Source organism: Trachymyrmex septentrionalis, unplaced genomic scaffold, assembly GCF_001594115.1.
Source record: "Trachymyrmex septentrionalis isolate Tsep2-gDNA-1 unplaced genomic scaffold, Tsep1.0 scaffold9, whole genome shotgun sequence".
NCBI classification, from domain to species: domain Eukaryota; kingdom Metazoa; phylum Arthropoda; class Insecta; order Hymenoptera; family Formicidae; genus Trachymyrmex; species Trachymyrmex septentrionalis.
This window is the reverse complement of record NW_017306091.1, coordinates 905,552-922,569: the sequence shown is the minus strand read 5'-3', so window position 1 is coordinate 922,569 and position 17,018 is coordinate 905,552. Positions and strand designations below refer to the sequence as shown.

At 24.4% G+C, this 17,018-nt stretch overlaps 4 protein-coding genes across 4 annotated transcripts in view; all 4 read left to right on the top strand.

Moving 5' to 3' along the window:
* Nucleotides 1–1,190, top strand: part of LOC108755824 (odorant receptor 43a-like) — a 3,746-nt gene extending 2,556 nt beyond the window's left edge. The window contains exon 5 of the mRNA XM_018499124.1: nucleotides 1,137–1,190. Coding sequence (XP_018354626.1) covers nucleotides 1,137–1,190 — 54 coding nt within the window. The remainder of the gene's footprint in view (nucleotides 1–1,136) is intronic.
* Nucleotides 1,191–6,584: 5,394 nt separating this feature from the next.
* On the top strand, nucleotides 6,585–8,402 carry LOC108755826 (odorant receptor Or2-like). Its single transcript, XM_018499125.1, has 5 exons — nucleotides 6,585–7,033; nucleotides 7,382–7,481; nucleotides 7,711–7,830; nucleotides 8,003–8,158; nucleotides 8,349–8,402. Exons 1-5 carry the CDS (start codon nucleotides 6,585–6,587, stop codon nucleotides 8,400–8,402), a joined length of 879 nt encoding a protein of 292 aa, XP_018354627.1.
* A 4,208-nt stretch (nucleotides 8,403–12,610) lies between these two features.
* Nucleotides 12,611–14,241, top strand: LOC108755827 (odorant receptor 67c-like). Its single transcript, XM_018499126.1, has 5 exons — nucleotides 12,611–13,062; nucleotides 13,174–13,273; nucleotides 13,504–13,623; nucleotides 13,810–13,965; nucleotides 14,188–14,241. Exons 1-5 carry the CDS (start codon nucleotides 12,611–12,613, stop codon nucleotides 14,239–14,241), a joined length of 882 nt encoding a protein of 293 aa, XP_018354628.1.
* A 2,448-nt stretch (nucleotides 14,242–16,689) lies between these two features.
* LOC108755822 (odorant receptor 85b-like) overlaps nucleotides 16,690–17,018 on the top strand; it is a 3,680-nt gene continuing 3,351 nt past the window's right edge. The window contains exon 1 of the mRNA XM_018499122.1: nucleotides 16,690–16,890. Coding sequence (XP_018354624.1) covers nucleotides 16,812–16,890 — 79 coding nt within the window. The 5' untranslated portion in view covers nucleotides 16,690–16,811. The remainder of the gene's footprint in view (nucleotides 16,891–17,018) is intronic.

Here is a 17,018-nt window from a genome sequence, read left to right as displayed (position 1 = left end):
ATATATAATTTTATATAATTATATATAGAATATTTTTTCCCGGGGATTTGTATCATATTTTACAATATAAAATTTAAATTTTTTGTTTTATTTTAACTTTGTTTGTTAAATTTTAATATTAATTAATTATTAGAATTATTATTACATAGTACAACACACATTCCCGACGGTGGAAAAATCAAACAGATTCTGAAAGTAAATGTAAAAACAAAATACCCATGTCTCAGCGTTATACCAGATCAGAAGTCATTAATATTTATTATGCAGCCATTTATCGTATTTGTTTTATATTGGTGTTTTACAATTGTTTTAAATTATATAATAATATTTTAAAATAAGTAATTGACGTTTTTGCATGTAAAATTATGCGATGAGTCCGAATACAAAAAAAAATAACTGAAAATTATTTTTTTTTCATATATTTTCAAATTTTTGAATAATAATAATAATACAATTATAATTATAATTATTATAAGAATCTTGGTCATTTGATTTGCCGTTTGTATGATTCCGGTTTTGTATCACGAACAATAGACCAACAGTATTCACCAGGCATGTCTCTGATGTCTTTTCCTTTGAAGCGTTTCTCAATGATCGCAATGTCTTGGTAAAAATATTCATTATGTTCATCCAAATTTGAATTCATCCAAATTCTGAATTCACCTAAATTCGATGGAAAAAAAATCCAATGATTGTAAAAAAAAGTATATTTTGAGTAACATGTTAACATGGTAACTTTCATTGCATAAAAAGTCAAAATCATTACAGCAACAATTTTTTTGTAATTGTCGACTTTTTTATTGCCCAGAAAATTTTCAATTCGGCGGCTCAAACCATTTCATGCTCGTTTTTCCACTGTATTCAACAATTTACGGAAGTCTTTATTTTTTATTAATTTTCCTAACATCTACTTTCAGAATCTCTTTGAGTTTTTCATGGGAAAAAATCTATGCTGTACAATATTATAAAAAGACATTTAATATGATACTTAAAAAACGTTAACAACTAAATCTGGTAAAACGCTCAGATATGGGTATTTTTTTTACATCTACTTTCAGAATCTCTTTGATTTTTTCATAGAAGGAAAAAAATTCGATTTTTGTCGTACTGTGTTATATATTAATTACGTTTTTCAGTTAGTAAAAACGTCAGTCGGCTATATGTCCGTCTTACATACAACAAGAAATTAAAAGTGAGATATATTTGAATTCTTTTTGATATTATTCATTTTGACACTTTAATTATTTATTAAAAAAATAATGTAAGAACTATGCGAGCATTAATCAAATATAAAATAAATTATAGATTTTAGTGCAGAGTTCGATAGAAAATAATTGAATTATATTAAATGATGCAGGATAAAATCTGAAATTAAATTCTGTAATCTGAATCGTAGTCTATATATATCCATCTTTCTTCTGAAACGTATGGTAAAGTTAATTGTGTTAACTATTTAATTTTAAATAATGAATTTATATTATGATTAATTCAATAATTGCATAAATATGAAAAAAACCTATATATTTAATAAATATAAAGTTTTAAATAAGATTTTATCATTTTAAAACGATATTTTGTAATTAACATTTGTTCTAGATGGAAATATGTCTGTAATTTGGATTTTGAAATTATTTTTACTTTTATTTAACAAAAAAAGTTTAAATAAATCAATTTTATGCATCATTTTACATAAAAAGTACGAGGTATAGTTATCACAAAATAACTGGTTTATAAGATATTTTATATATCTTATATTAATACATAAAAGTAAAATATTTCCTAAAATAATTCACTTTTAGATAAATATTTCATATATTGAGATATAGAGAACGATATATAAAAAAATTTTATTATTGAAATCTATTATTTCAGCAAATACCAATTAATATGACATGCAAATGCATTTCTTAAATTCTTTTATTCATATTAATAATTATTATATAAATTTGTATTCATAATAATAATAATCATATAAAATTATGTAAAATTAAAGATAACAAATATAATATTAGGTGTAGTAAAAAGTCATCGCGTATTTTTAAAAGACACCTATCAGTAAAAACTGCAATTACTTTCTTACCAACAATATAAATATATCTTAATAGAGTAAAGTTTCAGCTTTAAAAATCTCTTTTTTAAATTATACGATACGACAATTTTTAATAGAGCAATTAAAGTCAAAATAATTCTTTTATTTAATCCGCGATAACTCAGTAATCAAAAGTCGTAGGAATATTTAAAAAGTATCAAGCTTTCACGATATGTAATCGAAAATTTTCTCAAATTCGTTTTGGACACGTTACAAATCCACAAAGTGAGAAGAAAATTTTTCGTCTTTTTCAGCTCGTAGTTTTTGGTATGTAAAAATTATCAAACTCATATAAACTTAAAAAATGTGATAAGCTTTTAAAAGTAGAGATTTCAAGCTTTAAAACCCTTTTTTTAAATTTGAATTTCATTCATTATTGACGAAGATATTGTATATACAACTTTGAGCTATAAAATACGCGATGACTTTTTACTACACCTAATAATAAAAACAAAAAATCAATTGTCATAATAGTCATCACATTGTTGGAATATTTTTTACTTACCCTTAAGATAATGATAATTTTCAAATCAGAATTTGTAGATTTGTTGTCGACATGAATGCACTTCATTCTAGTAAGTCACCATCATTTTTTTTATTACTTTATTTTACATTTTATGTAGAAATTTTTCTTGGATTTTCAATCATTTACTTTAACGGTCAAAATAGAATTGTAAAATCCGTATAATTATTATTGACTCCATGTTGAAATTTTTTCCGCACTCAGGAACAACGATATTTTTGAAAAATTTCTTTTAATTTTATCATATTGCTATAAAAAATATCCAATAAAATTTCTATAAAAATAATTTTTTATTTTTATTAACTAGCAACTTATTTTAATAACTTAATTTATTAAACTTTACGTTTTGCATTTATTTTAAAATTTTGAATATAAAAAAGAATAATATATTAATATTTTTGAAAATTTATATTTAAAAAATTATAAAGACATAAAAATAATACATATTATAATTTCTGTGCAATTTATTACTAACTACAGTTATAAGCAACAGAGAATTATATAATCATGGAAATATAACTGGTGTACGTACGTATGTTTTTTCGTCAAAAGTATAATATATACCATAGTACTATGCAATTTTTTATTCGCACATGTTTTGCGCGATAGTTGGTGTGGAAAATTAAATGAAAGTTGGAAACAAAGGAAAATATTTAAAGTACCTTATTGCAAGTTGATTTGAACAATAAAACAATGATTGAACAATAATTTTTGTTAATAATTTTTTAACAAACAACGACTAAAATCTATTGGAAATCACTTAAGATCGTGACCTTGACATATGTCAAGATCAAAGTTATCGTGATTCCCCTATAATGTAAAATTACATTAATAAATATAAAACTAGTAGCTTTAAATAATATGATAAAATATTTTAAAAGTCACTTGTTTCATAAAACCATAAAAAGATGGTTTTGGCTTGGTTTTTATAATAGTTTCTTTTGTTTAGTTTTCGTTAAAAATGTTATAAGCTTCTAAAATATTGCAATTATTCCAAATTAAATAATGTTTATTTTACAATAATTAATCTCTTTATTTATATAAAAGTATATAGAGAGAGAAAGAATGTGATAAAACTACTTTATACTTTAACAGCACATTTTCAATTTACAAAATCCAAACACATTAATGTTCATAATGTAATGATTTGTTACAAACAATCAAAGATGACCAAAGATATATATTTTGTCGCATTCAAGCTCATAGCTGCACTTATAAATTTAAAATTTCCTATCACTTAATTTTTTTATGTTTGCTGATATTAATATTAATGTAAAGTTAATTTTATTTCCTTGCTTCTTGCATACAAATATTAAATATATTTAAATTGTATTCATTACATACATAAATTTAGAATGTAAAAGTAACTATTTAATAAGAATTACAATATTAAAATTATGAAAATCAATAATAAATACCAAATTGCAATATGTATAAATTAAGTTGCTAGTCAATTTAATTATCAGCTTATAACTAAAAAACGATTTCAAATTCTCCAAATAAACTATAGTTATTATATATTTTTCTTTTATCCATAATAATAATAATTATTATAAACATTATGTAGAATTAAAGATGAATATAATCTGATCATAGCAATACACGCTTAAGTTTTCCATTTTCCTTGAAAGAAAGAACTAGATACAAAAACAAACAATAAAATTTTAGCAATTTTATTTAAAAAATTAGACACTATAAAAGCGATACACAATAAGTTCTAAACTATACTACTATGAGCAACAGTTATAGACAACGAGAATTATAGAAGTATGGAAATAACTGATACAAAATACTCATGCGTTTTTTTTTTTTTTTTTTTTTATTCATTACAATATCATCATCTGATACAGTGCAATTTCTTATTTGCAATTGTATTTTGCGATGGTAACTAGAAATTTGATGAAAAGAAATGAGAATAGAAGCAGAATATTTAAAACATTTTGTTGCAAGTTGATCGTTCGATACTTTCAAGAAGTAGTATTGCAAGCATGCGTAAGAAGCACTTTTTCCTTGCGCAAGAAGTATCATCGATTCATGAAAAAGGAATAAACGTCAGTCTTTAAATAACAGTGGACATGAAAAGTTCAAAATATGATGGATACTAAGGTTCTTATAGTTTCAATTGTTGTAATTATATGTAAAAAGGACCTTAAGGAAATATGTTATTAGAAATGTGTGCAAACAGTGATATCATTTATAATCAACGTTTTATGTTTTCGTCGTTAACGAAAAATTCGATTACCTCATTGAATTTCCGTTTTTTATGAACGTATTGAATATCAAATTTTTATTGTAACAACAATAGTTACATGCTATAAGTACACAAAATTCCTAAAATATTATATGAATTATTTACCCTTTTTAATATTTCTATAATAACATTTTAATTTTATTATGCTTAGGAATAGATATAATAGATATAGATTGCACGTTCCCTATTCTAAACTGATCTTAGCATTTGTGCTGCGTTAAAAAAAGAACGCAATGTTGAAATGTAACTGTATCTCTTTTTAATTCTCTTTGAGTGGGAAGCGTAATAGACTTGAAGCATATAAGTATTTTTTTTCTAAGAGAAGGACGATAAGAAAGGCAATTTAACTTTGTGTGATCATTAACTCTACTAATATTTTAGAAAGAAAGAGAGAGAAAGAAAGAGCAACACGCATTAAGTTATCTATCTCTTTCTGAACTATAATAACCGCTTTATTGAAATGAGCAATCTATACTTATTACGTCTATAATTAGTTAACATATATATAACTACAACGACTAAAATCAGTTATTATTATTATTATTTTTGTTGTTGTTGTTGTTGTTATTGTTATTGTTGTTATTGTTGTTGTTGTTATTATTGTTGTTAGTCATTTATTATTTCCTAAATAATTTTTAGACTTGCATAATTACTACAAAATATTTAAAAATATCTTACTTTAAACTATTCCACACGGTGTCTCAATTATTATGTAATACATCTGTGTATGTTTCGAGTCGTGTGTCACAAATCTTATTATTATGTGCACTATACTTATCAAGGTTTCTGTAGGTAGATTTCGAATGGGCGGTGAAACTAAACCGTTTCACTTTAGATTTGCTTGGACTTTGGCCCAAAAACGTACAAAATCCTTGGCAAAAATTAATGTGCAATTTTCGAGTGCTGGTGATTTTTCTGGGACTAATGGTCTGTCTTGTTATTCCTTCTATACATTCCCTGATAAGAATTTTTGGTGACGTTTTGCTAATGTTAGACAATTTACAATTTACTTTACCAATTATAAGCTGCGTAATTAGAATCACAATTTTTTGGTGGAAAAAAGAAGGTAAGCATTTTAATCCTTTTACTACATATATACAACATATAAAGAGTAAAAAAATACATTCTTTATTGACAAATATTTATATAAATATGCAATTATATAAATATAAACTCAGTATTTTTAAGTTTCTTTGTACTAAGAAATGAATATTTCGATAAAATGTTTTAAGTAAGTTGTGTGTGGTTTACTCTGTATCGGCAGGCCTCCTAAAATTTATAACTAAAATTCGCTACTCGGATTACCAAGAGATATCACTGCAAAACGACCATAAAAAAATGGAACTTATGCATCATATACTTATATATAAAGTATTTGCTAATAAAAAATATTTTTTTTGTTAATTTTTTACATGTCATATAAATATCATTCGAAATTCACTTTCATACATTTACTGAATTTATCACAAAAAATTGTCAAGAATTTCAACAATACTTTCAATCTCCTCAAAGAATCTTTCTAATAATTCACATCGTTTTATTTATGACATTAAAATATAACATAGTTTTTTTGCAGAGAAAATATTAACATTGTATACATTTCTTTTTTCTATTTTACTGCTAGAATTAAAATTGATATACTTTCACTTAACAACGCTAAAAAATATAAATAAAATTCTTTATCTTTTAAATCATTTTAAGCTATTGTACCCATTATAAATATGATCACGGATGATTGGATAAAATCAAAAAGTGATCAAGAAAAATGTTTCATGATCCAAAGAGCGCAAAGTGCACGCATAATTATTATTTGTGCCTATTGCCTAATGGGAATACAGTGCTTTTTTCTCGTTATACCACCTACTTTCGGAATGTCAATGAGATTGACTCCCAACATTACTGATCCAGGAAAACCAATGCTTGTGCAAAGCTACTATGTTTACGATATAACAAAACGACCGCAATATGAACTGACATTTCTTAGTCAAGTCATCTACATAGTTATTGCCTTGATGATCTACACTGGAATTGACAATTTTCTCAGTCTTCTAATTTTTCATATATCTGGTCAGTTAGACATTATCAAGAGTCGTTTGACACATTTGGATAAGTACACAAATTATCAAAAAGTGCTAAAGTGCTGTATAGATAAACATCTTCGTTTACTTAGGTTTGTTATTAGATTTGTTAAGAAAATATACGCACATATAATCTGTCCGAAATATACAAAGTGAATACAATTTAGAACAATCATTTATCCTTGAAATGCCGTATTCCTTGACTTACTTTTAAAACAATTTTTCCTTTACTAAAATTTTATCTAAAACTTTGTTTTTTTAAATTATAATTCCCGTAAGTTACTAACTATTTTTTTTTATAATTTAAAAACTAGCTTTAGATAAAACTTTAGTAAAGGAAAAATTATTTTAGAATTAAATAAGAAATATAGTATTTCAAAATCAAACGGTTGTTATGAATCACCCTGTATAATCGAATATATTCATGATACGCTTTATAGAGCTATTGATGCTATTGAAGATATGTATAATAATATACTCCTCTCCTTGTTTATATATTTTGCGATACTATTCGCTTTCTACGCATTTCGGATAATTAGTGTAAGTATCAAAACGCTTAAAAATTAGAATTCATATTAATTAATTCTTAACACTACAAAACTACTAATGTGTGTATCTAAATTTTTGCTTATAACATATTTTATTATAGACACCTGAAATAATTTTAATTATGAGATATTACATCTTTGTGTGTGTGTGTGTGTGTGTGTGTGTGTGTGTGTGTGTTTTTTTTGTGTGTGTGTAAAACTTATAAATTAAATAATTGAAGGTATTCAACGAAGGAAATCATTTACCAATTATTCGTTTCGTATTTTTTACATTAACCATTTTAAATTTATTTGGACATATGTGTCTATATTGCATTCTCGGGGAAATTCTAATGGCTCAGGTTAGTTACATATAATATATATTTTCATTATAGAAATCATATAAATTGAATATTGCGTGATTAAATTTGCAAACTATTATACAATATACAATGTTTACAATATACTTTCTCTATTTAGTTGTGAAACTATTTAAACAGTAACTTGTTTAAAAATATTTTTGATATTTTTAAGTGCAATAATATATATTACGCGGCATATAATAATAAATGGTACACTATGGACCCAAAAACCACAAACAATTTGTTAATCTTAATGACAAGAGGGTCGAAACCAATCTATCTCACCGTTGGAAAAATATTTCCTGTTACGATGACCACATTTTGCAGTGTAAGATACTTTAATATTTAATTAAAAATATTATATTAAAATATTGTTTGGTACTACTAAACATTCATAAAAATTTGTTAATAAAGAATTAAATTTTACATTTAATGTATTATTTTAATTACTTACTTACTTACTCATGTACTTACATTGATATTATTAAACATATTACCACCAAAAATTTGTTTTTTAGTTAGTAAAAACATCTGCCGGGTATATATCCGTTTTGCATACAACAAGAAGATAATAGAAAAAATGACACACATGAGAAATTTTTTCAAACATGCAATTTTTGATAAAACACCAGTTTAAACATATCAATACTATGTATATTATTTACAAATAAATATATCTTATGAATTTACAAATAAATATATCTTAATGCATTAATCAAAAGAAATAAGCTAAGAAATAAATTTCTCTTAAGTAATAACACACATGTAAAATTAAATTTTAAAAAATTATAAATTAAAAAACCTACACAACAGATGGGTCTAAAATACTTTGATGGATTGATATCCTAAAACCATATTTAGAAAATATGATATTTTTAGGACATTTCTATAATGTATTTTGATTATTTCTATTGTATAATAACGGGTTTTCGTAAATTTTATATAACCAAATTTGCTTTATAAATTGAATTATTTATTTTATAAAATATACCGTTAAATACAGGTAAGTAGTTTTAAATAATGATAATATATTTTAAAAGTTACTTTATTTAATAAAAATTTTATTTAATAAAAAATTTCAAAAAATCGCTTAATTTCTATAACAATTACTTATGTGTTCAGTTTTTACTATTAGAACTTCATAGAAGCTTCTAAAATATTACGGTCATTCCCAATTAAATGAAATCATGTGTTTTTTTTTTACGTTATATATAATATAAAGAATTTTTTTATTTATATAAAGTATATAGTATGCTATACAACAACTTAATACCTAATACATAAACATATTTTTAACGCCAATTGAATTACAAAATATATAAATGTTTATAATATAAAGATTTGTTACAATTAAAAATGGACAATGATATATAATATATTTTGTCGCGTCTCAGACTCATAACTAATCATACAAATTTATAATTATTTATTACTTATAATTAAATTCAGCTAATATTAGTTTTAATTTATTTAATTAGTATTAATTTGTAAAGTTAGTTTTATTTCCTTGCTTCTTACATTTAAATATTATATTAAAATTTATTTGTTACGTACATAGAACTAGATTGTAAAAGTAGTTGTTAAGTAAAAATTATAATATCAAAAAAAAAATTACAAAAGTTAAAAATCGATAGCAGATTAATGTGTATAAATTAAGTGCAAATTTTATTATCGGCTTATTATTCAAAAATGATCTCAAATTCTCGAGACAAGCAATCATTATATTTAACATTTTTTTGATCAATAATAATAATCATAAATATTATGATTAGAATTTATGTTATGATTAGAACCATAAATATAATGAATAGAGAATTAAAGATAAATCATCTGATTTAACAATACATTTTTATGTTTTGTATTTATCTTAAAAAACTCTAAATAAAAAACAATAAAATTTTAGCCAATTTATTTAAAAAATTGGAAACCGCACATATAAAAGCAATACATAGTAAGTTCTACGTTAGCACTTTATTATAAGCAATTATAGACAACGGAGAATTGTGGAAGTATAGAAATATAGTAGATACATATACTTTTTTTTTCATTTCACTATATTACGATCTGACATTGTACAATTTTTTATTTGCAATTGTTTCCCCGCGATAGGTACTAATGAAAACTTGATACAAATTTGAAATAAGAGAAGAAGTATTTAAAGTACTTTGTTGCAAGTTGATCGTTCGATACTTTCAAGAAGTCATATTTTAAGCATGCGCAAGGAATGCTTTTTCCTTGTATCAAAGGTAATGTCGATTCACGAAAAAGGAATAGACGTCAGTCTTTAGATAACACTGGACATGGAAAGTTCGAAATATAATGGATACCAAGGTGCTTATAATTTCGAATAATTTTAATTATATGCAAAAAGATCCTTAAAGAAATACGTTATTAGAAATGTGCAAATGGTGGTACTATTTATAATCCACGTTTTATATTTTCATTATTAACGAATAAGTTGGGATTATCTCAGTGAATTTGTGTTTCTTATGAACGTATTGAACATCAAAGTTTACATATATTGTAATAGCTTTAGTTACATCCTATATGTATACAATTTTTAGAATGTTACGTGACTATATTATTCTTACTTATTCACTCAAATTAATATTCATATAACATTTTAAGACTTTTATGTCTTGTAGTAATAGATATAGACTGCAATTTCCTGTTTTTTGATCTTAGAGCATTCATAAAAACAGAACGCAATATTGAATAATCGTATCTTTTTGTGGTATAATTTGCTTTATGTGGGAAGCATAATGAATACTTGGAGCATGCACATAATGTATCATATAATTTTCTGAGAATAGAAAAAGTAATGTATAACAAAGGCAATTTAATCTTATATGTCCACTAGCCTTGATATTACATTAATATTTTAGAGAGAGAGAGAGAGAGAGAGAGAGAGAGAAAGAGAAAAAACAGTACGCTAAGTTATCTTGTCTTCCTTTTTCTAAATTAATAGTGACAACTTTATTGAAATATGCAATCTACATTTATTACGTCTTTAGTTACTTATATCTAACTGCAACAAACAAAATCATTTATTTTTATTATTATTTATTTATTACTTCGTGAATAATCTTTAAACTCTTGCATGATTAATACGAAATGTTCAAAAATATCTTATTTTAAAGTATTTTATGCAATGTGTTTAGTTCAATCATAGATACATTTATGACAGTTGGGATTGTATATTACAAATCCTATAATTATGAACAATGTACTTACTTAGATTTCTGCAGGTAGATTTCGAGTGGGCGGTGAAATTAAATCGTTTTACTTTAAATTTGATTGGACTTTGGCCGAAGACTGCACAAAATTCTCAACAAAAATTAATATGCAATTTTCGAGTGCTGATGACTTTTTTGGGATTACTTGGCCTTGTTATTCCCTGTATACATTCCCTAATAAAAATTTTCGGAGACGGTTTACTAATGTTAGATAATTTACAATTTACTTTACCAGTCATAAGCTGCTTAATTAGAATTATGATTTTTTGGTGGAAAAAAGAAGGTAATCATCATTTTGTTTATTTGTATAACTGTTGCAAGCTTTAAAAGTATGTATTATAACTTACATATGAATTAAATATTCAAATTAAAATAGTTTCACAAACATATAGATCACACAATTCACTTACATTACGATAAAATCAATTCATATATTAATATATATTTTTATATACATGTAGACTATTTTTCAATAGATTGTTAAATAATAAAATTCCTGAAATCCGTACATTTTAAATTTTTTACATCTTGAAAATCATATATGTACATGTACGTATGATTTATTAGAATTAAATATGTACTATTTTTTTCTTAATACAATCTTTTTATGAGAGAATCAATTTTGCTAATTACTTTATATAGAAACATATTACAAATGATTATAAAAAATTACATCATAAATTAAATCTATGTGTGTGAATAAATATTCACATATATACAGGATGTTTGATAAGTAATGATAAAACTCTTGCATAGGGATAGAGCGGATTAAACTGAGTTAAAAAGTTCTTTACCATTTTACAATTTTCACAATAGTTAACAAGATATTAATTGCTAAATATCGCCGAATATTAGTTTTTAATAATTTTTTACTCAAGTACTATCAACTTTACAGAAAAACAGCAGGAGAAAAAATGTATATTTTCTCATAGAGCTCTGACAATTTTTTCAAAATTTTTTAGGACCGCATTTTCAAATGTTGGTGAAAATAGTTGTCAATATATAAAAATGCAGTACTAAAAAGTTGATAAAAAATTCTTAGAGCTCTATGAAAAAAAGATAAATAATTTTCTCTTGCTGATTTTTTGTAAATTTGATAATACTCGAGTAAAAAATTATTGAAGACTAATATATTGTTGATTTTTCGTAATTAATATCTTGGTAATTATTACAAAAATTTCAAAATGGTAGAGAATTTTTAGACTTAGTTTAGTCCGCTCTACTACTGTGCGAAAGATTTATCGTTACTCACCAAACTCTGTATATTTATTTAGAAATAAAATACTTTATATAGAATTTATATTTATATATATCATAAAATTTATATGGTATCTATATTAAGAGATTGGTACGTTAAGAAATTAACATTTTTATAGATTTGTAATAATATTTTTCTTCAGAGAATACGAAAGTAATGATAGTATTTCGATGTATTCTTTTTAAAATCTTTACAGATTAAGATTAAATTTAAACATATTTTAATTCAGCTACCCTGTAAAATTAATGTGCATAAAATTATTTAAGCTATTATACCAATTATAAATATGATCGCAAAGGATTGGATAATGTTAAAAAGTAATCAAGAGAGGAATATCATGATCCGAAGAGCGCAGAATGCACGTATAATTATTATCTGTTCCTATTGTATAATGGCATTAGCGTGTTTCTTTGTCGCAGTGTTGCCTATTTTTGGAATGTCAGTAAGACTGACACCTAATATTACTGACCCAGGAAGGACACCAATGCCTTTACAAACTCATTACATTTACGATATAACAAAAAGACCTCAATATGAATTAACATTTATTGGTCAAGTCATCTATGTAGCTATCGCTATGATGATCTATAGTGCAGTAGATAATTTTCTAAGTCTCGTGGTTTTTCATATATGCGGTCAATTAGACATTCTTGAGAATCGTATGCAATATTTGGATAAATATATAAATTATCACAAAATACTAAAACTCTGCTTAACAAAACATATCCGTTTGCTTAGGTTCGTTATTTGTAAGAAAACGTATACGTAAATAAAATAATCTATAATAATAAGATAATCTACACAAAATATGTGATGAAATATATTTGCTACATAAAATATCTTTTATAGAGCTATTGATATTATTGAAGATACTTATAATGGAATACTTCTCTCTTTATTTATATATTTTGCGATTCTCTTCGCTTTCTATGGATTTCGAGTAATTAGCGTAAGTATTTAAAAGTTAAATAAAAAGACGTTTATGTCAAAATTATCCTACTGAATAATGGTGTACACTTTAATAATTATGATTAATAAGTTATTACATTTAAAGAAGAAGAATTAATAAGGCTGTTTTGTACTCCTCTTCCTTACACATTATTACAAAATTAAATATTAATACTAATAGTAACATAAATAATTATGTTTTTCCGTTTATATTTTTTATAACTTAATTAGCTTTTTGATGAAGGAAATAATATATCGATCACTCACTCAATCTATTTCATATCCACTGTTATCAATATATTTACACACATGTGCCTATATTGCGTCCTTGGCGAAATTTTAGTGGCTCAGGTAGTTACATAAATATTTTATTTAATTTCAGAATTATTTAAAGTGATGTTATATAATTCTGCATGTTAACTATAAACTACTGTACATATAGTATATAGTGTAATTTTTATTTATATATGAAACAGTGTATATTTATATATGAAACAGTGATAATTGATATCTAAAGGTATTTTTAATATTTTTAAGTGTAATAAAATATATTATGCGGCATATAGTAATAAATGGTACACAATGGATCCAAAAGTTGCAGAAGATTTATTGCTTTTAATGACAAGGGGTTCTAAACAAATTTGTCTCACTGTTGGAAAAATGTCTCCTGTTACAATGGCCACATTTTGCAGTGTAAGATATTTTAATGTTTGAGTAAAATATTATAAATATTGTAAATATTATATTAAAATATTATTTAAAATTACGAAAATGTAATTAAAGTCTATAGTACTTATAAAATTTGAATTATTTATTTTAGGTACGTATATAATCTTATCTTAATCAAACTTTATAATTATTTAACTATTCAATTTAAATTATTAATCATATTACCATTAAAAATTTGTTTTTTAGTTAGTAAAAACGTCTGTCGGATATATATCCGTTTTGCATACAACAAGAAGGTAATAATAAAAATGAAAACATGTAAAATTTTTGTCAAATGTCATGCAATTTTTGAAAACCAGTTACATCGGTATTGATATATGATTTATAAATAAATATGTCTTAATGCATTAATTAAATAAACTAAGTCACTATTCGCTTAAGTATAATAATACAAATGTAAAATTTAATTTAATTTTAAAAGAATCATAATTTAAAGAAATGCATTCACGTAAAAATTATTTTTTAACCTAATCATTTATTTTATATAACGTGTCATTAAACATAAACGTCGGCAAAATTATTTGTAAAATGCTCAAAACAAATTAAATTCGAGCACCAACTAACACAAGTTATAGATAAATTCATTGACAATATGATGAACAACTTCGGACCAACGACTCAATTTTTTGTTCTATTTTTCTAAAATGGATTTCCCAAAGGATGGATTTTATTATAAATGTTAATTAATATTTATATAATTGAATTTCTGTTTAATTGAAAAATATATATTTTATTGCGATCACTTCTAACTAAATTAATTTTGTAATATTTACATTATATATTAATCTCTTTATTTCTATAATATTAAATAGGTTATAAAATTATATATAATTATACCTTATACTCTTTAATAGCACATTTTAAATCCCAGTTGAAATACAAAATCCCAATACATTATACATAAATATTCATAATGTAATGATTTGTTACAATCAAATATGGCCATACTAATATATGTTCTGTCGCATTCAAGCTCATAGCTACTGTTAGAAACTTACAATTATACTTATTACCTACACTAAAAGAAAAGATTGGTTGCAGCAGCAAATTAGATGGTAAAATATGGCATTGCATTTTTAATTCGCTGTAACAATCAATTTTTGGTTGCTGCAGCCAGTTATTGATTGTTAGCCTATCCACAATGTCAGTATAGAATTTAAATTGACTAACGCAACCAAAACTTGGTTGTTGTAGCCAATTAAAAATGTTATATCATATTTTATCATCTAATTTGCTGCAGCAATCTTTTCTTTAAGTGTAACAATTGTAATTAATTTTTGTATTTCATATATTAATATTAATTTGAAAAGATGATTTTATTGTCTTGTTGCTTACATTTAAATATTATATTTAAAATTATTTATTACGTACGCATACACACATAAAATTAAAGTGCAAAAGCAGATCTGTTCAGTGTAAGAATTATGGTATCACAGTTGCGGAAATCAATAATAGACAACAAACCGATACGTATAAATTAAGTTGCTGGTCAATGTTATCATTGGTATATGACGCAAAAACATTCCAAAATTCTCGAAATACTATCATTAGACTAAAAGAAAAGATTGACTGCTGCAGCAAATTAGATGGTAAAATATGGCGTAGTATTTTTAATTAGCTTCTACAACCAATTACATCATATTCAGCCGTTTTTTCTTTCAGAGTATACTAAACATTTTTATTTTATCCAAAATAGTAATAATCATAAATATTATATACATTTAAAAATAATAAATCTAGCAATATACTTTTACATTTTGCATTTATTTTGAAAAAATCGATATAAAAACAAACAATAAAATTTCAACAAATTTATTTTAAAAATTCGAAACTAATAAAAACGATGCACGATAAATTCTATACTATAGTGTATTACTAAAAGCCACAGTCACATACAACAGAGGATTATGTAAGTATGGAAATATTAATCGATACGCGTATTCTCATGCATATTCTTTTTCTCATCGCTATAGCACCATCTGATATTCTGCAATTTTATATTTGCAATTGTTTCCTGCGCATCTTATAATCGGCAATATCTGGATGTATAACTTGATGGAAATTTGAAGTAAGAGTAAAAGCAGAATATTTAAAATACCTTGTTGCAAGTTGGTCGTTCGATACTTTCGAGAAGAAGTATTGTAAGCATGCGCAAGAGGCGCTTTTCCCTTGCATAGGAGGTAACGTCGATTCATGAAAAAGGAACAGACATCAGTCTTTAGATAACATTAGACATGGAAAGTTCGAAATATAATGGATATGAAGGTGCTTATATAAATTTCAATTATTCTAATTATATATGAAAAGATCTTCAGAAAATATCTTAATAAGCATGTGTGCAAACAATTGAATCATTTACTATCTATGTTTTTTCCTTAATAAAATGTCTGTATTATATCAATGAATTTGCTGTTATTATTATTATTCATTATTATATTATTAGTTATTTATTATTTTCTGAATAATCTTGAGATTTACATGATTAGTACAAAAGTATCTTATTTTAAATTATTACGCTCAAAGTGTTTACTTAATTATTAATACATTTGTGTATTTAGAATTGTGTATTACAAATCCTATTATTATGAAGTCTGTATTCATCAAAGTTTCTGTAGATAGATTTCGAGTGGGCGGTAAAATTAAACCGTTTCCCTTTAAACTTGATTGGACTTTGGCCTAAGACTGCAGAAAACCCTTGGCAGAAATTAATATGCAATTTTCAAGTGCTGGTGGTGTTTCTGGGAATAACGGTCTGCATTCTTATTCCTTCTATACATTCCCTAATAAAAATTTGTGGAGACAGTTCACTAATGTTGGATAATTTACAACTTACATTACCAGTCATAACCTCTTTGATTAGAATCATCATTTTTTGGTGGAAAAAAGAAGGTAGTCATCATTTTAGTCTTATAAGTTTAAAAGTACAATAACTTATATCTAAATTAAATGTTCAGATTAACATTAAATATAGCTTCGAATACATATTTATAGCTCGATTTATTTACATTAATAAAATT

Excerpts from the sequence above, each read along its gene's own strand:
- LOC108755827 (XM_018499126.1), top strand. The coding sequence starts at position 12,611 with ATGATCGCAAAGGATTGGATAATGTTAAAAAGTAATCAAGAGAGGAAT. Across the intron at positions 13,274-13,503 it reads ATGGATTTCGAGTAATTAGC|CTTTTTGATGAAGGAAATAA; the intron begins GTAAGTATTTAA and ends TAACTTAATTAG. Across the intron at positions 13,966-14,187 it reads CAATGGCCACATTTTGCAGT|TTAGTAAAAACGTCTGTCGG; the intron begins GTAAGATATTTT and ends TTTGTTTTTTAG.
- LOC108755826 (XM_018499125.1), top strand. The coding sequence starts at position 6,585 with ATGATCACGGATGATTGGATAAAATCAAAAAGTGATCAAGAAAAATGT. Across the intron at positions 7,034-7,381 it reads AAACATCTTCGTTTACTTAG|AGCTATTGATGCTATTGAAG; the intron begins GTTTGTTATTAG and ends TACGCTTTATAG. Across the intron at positions 7,482-7,710 it reads ACGCATTTCGGATAATTAGT|GTATTCAACGAAGGAAATCA; the intron begins GTAAGTATCAAA and ends AAATAATTGAAG.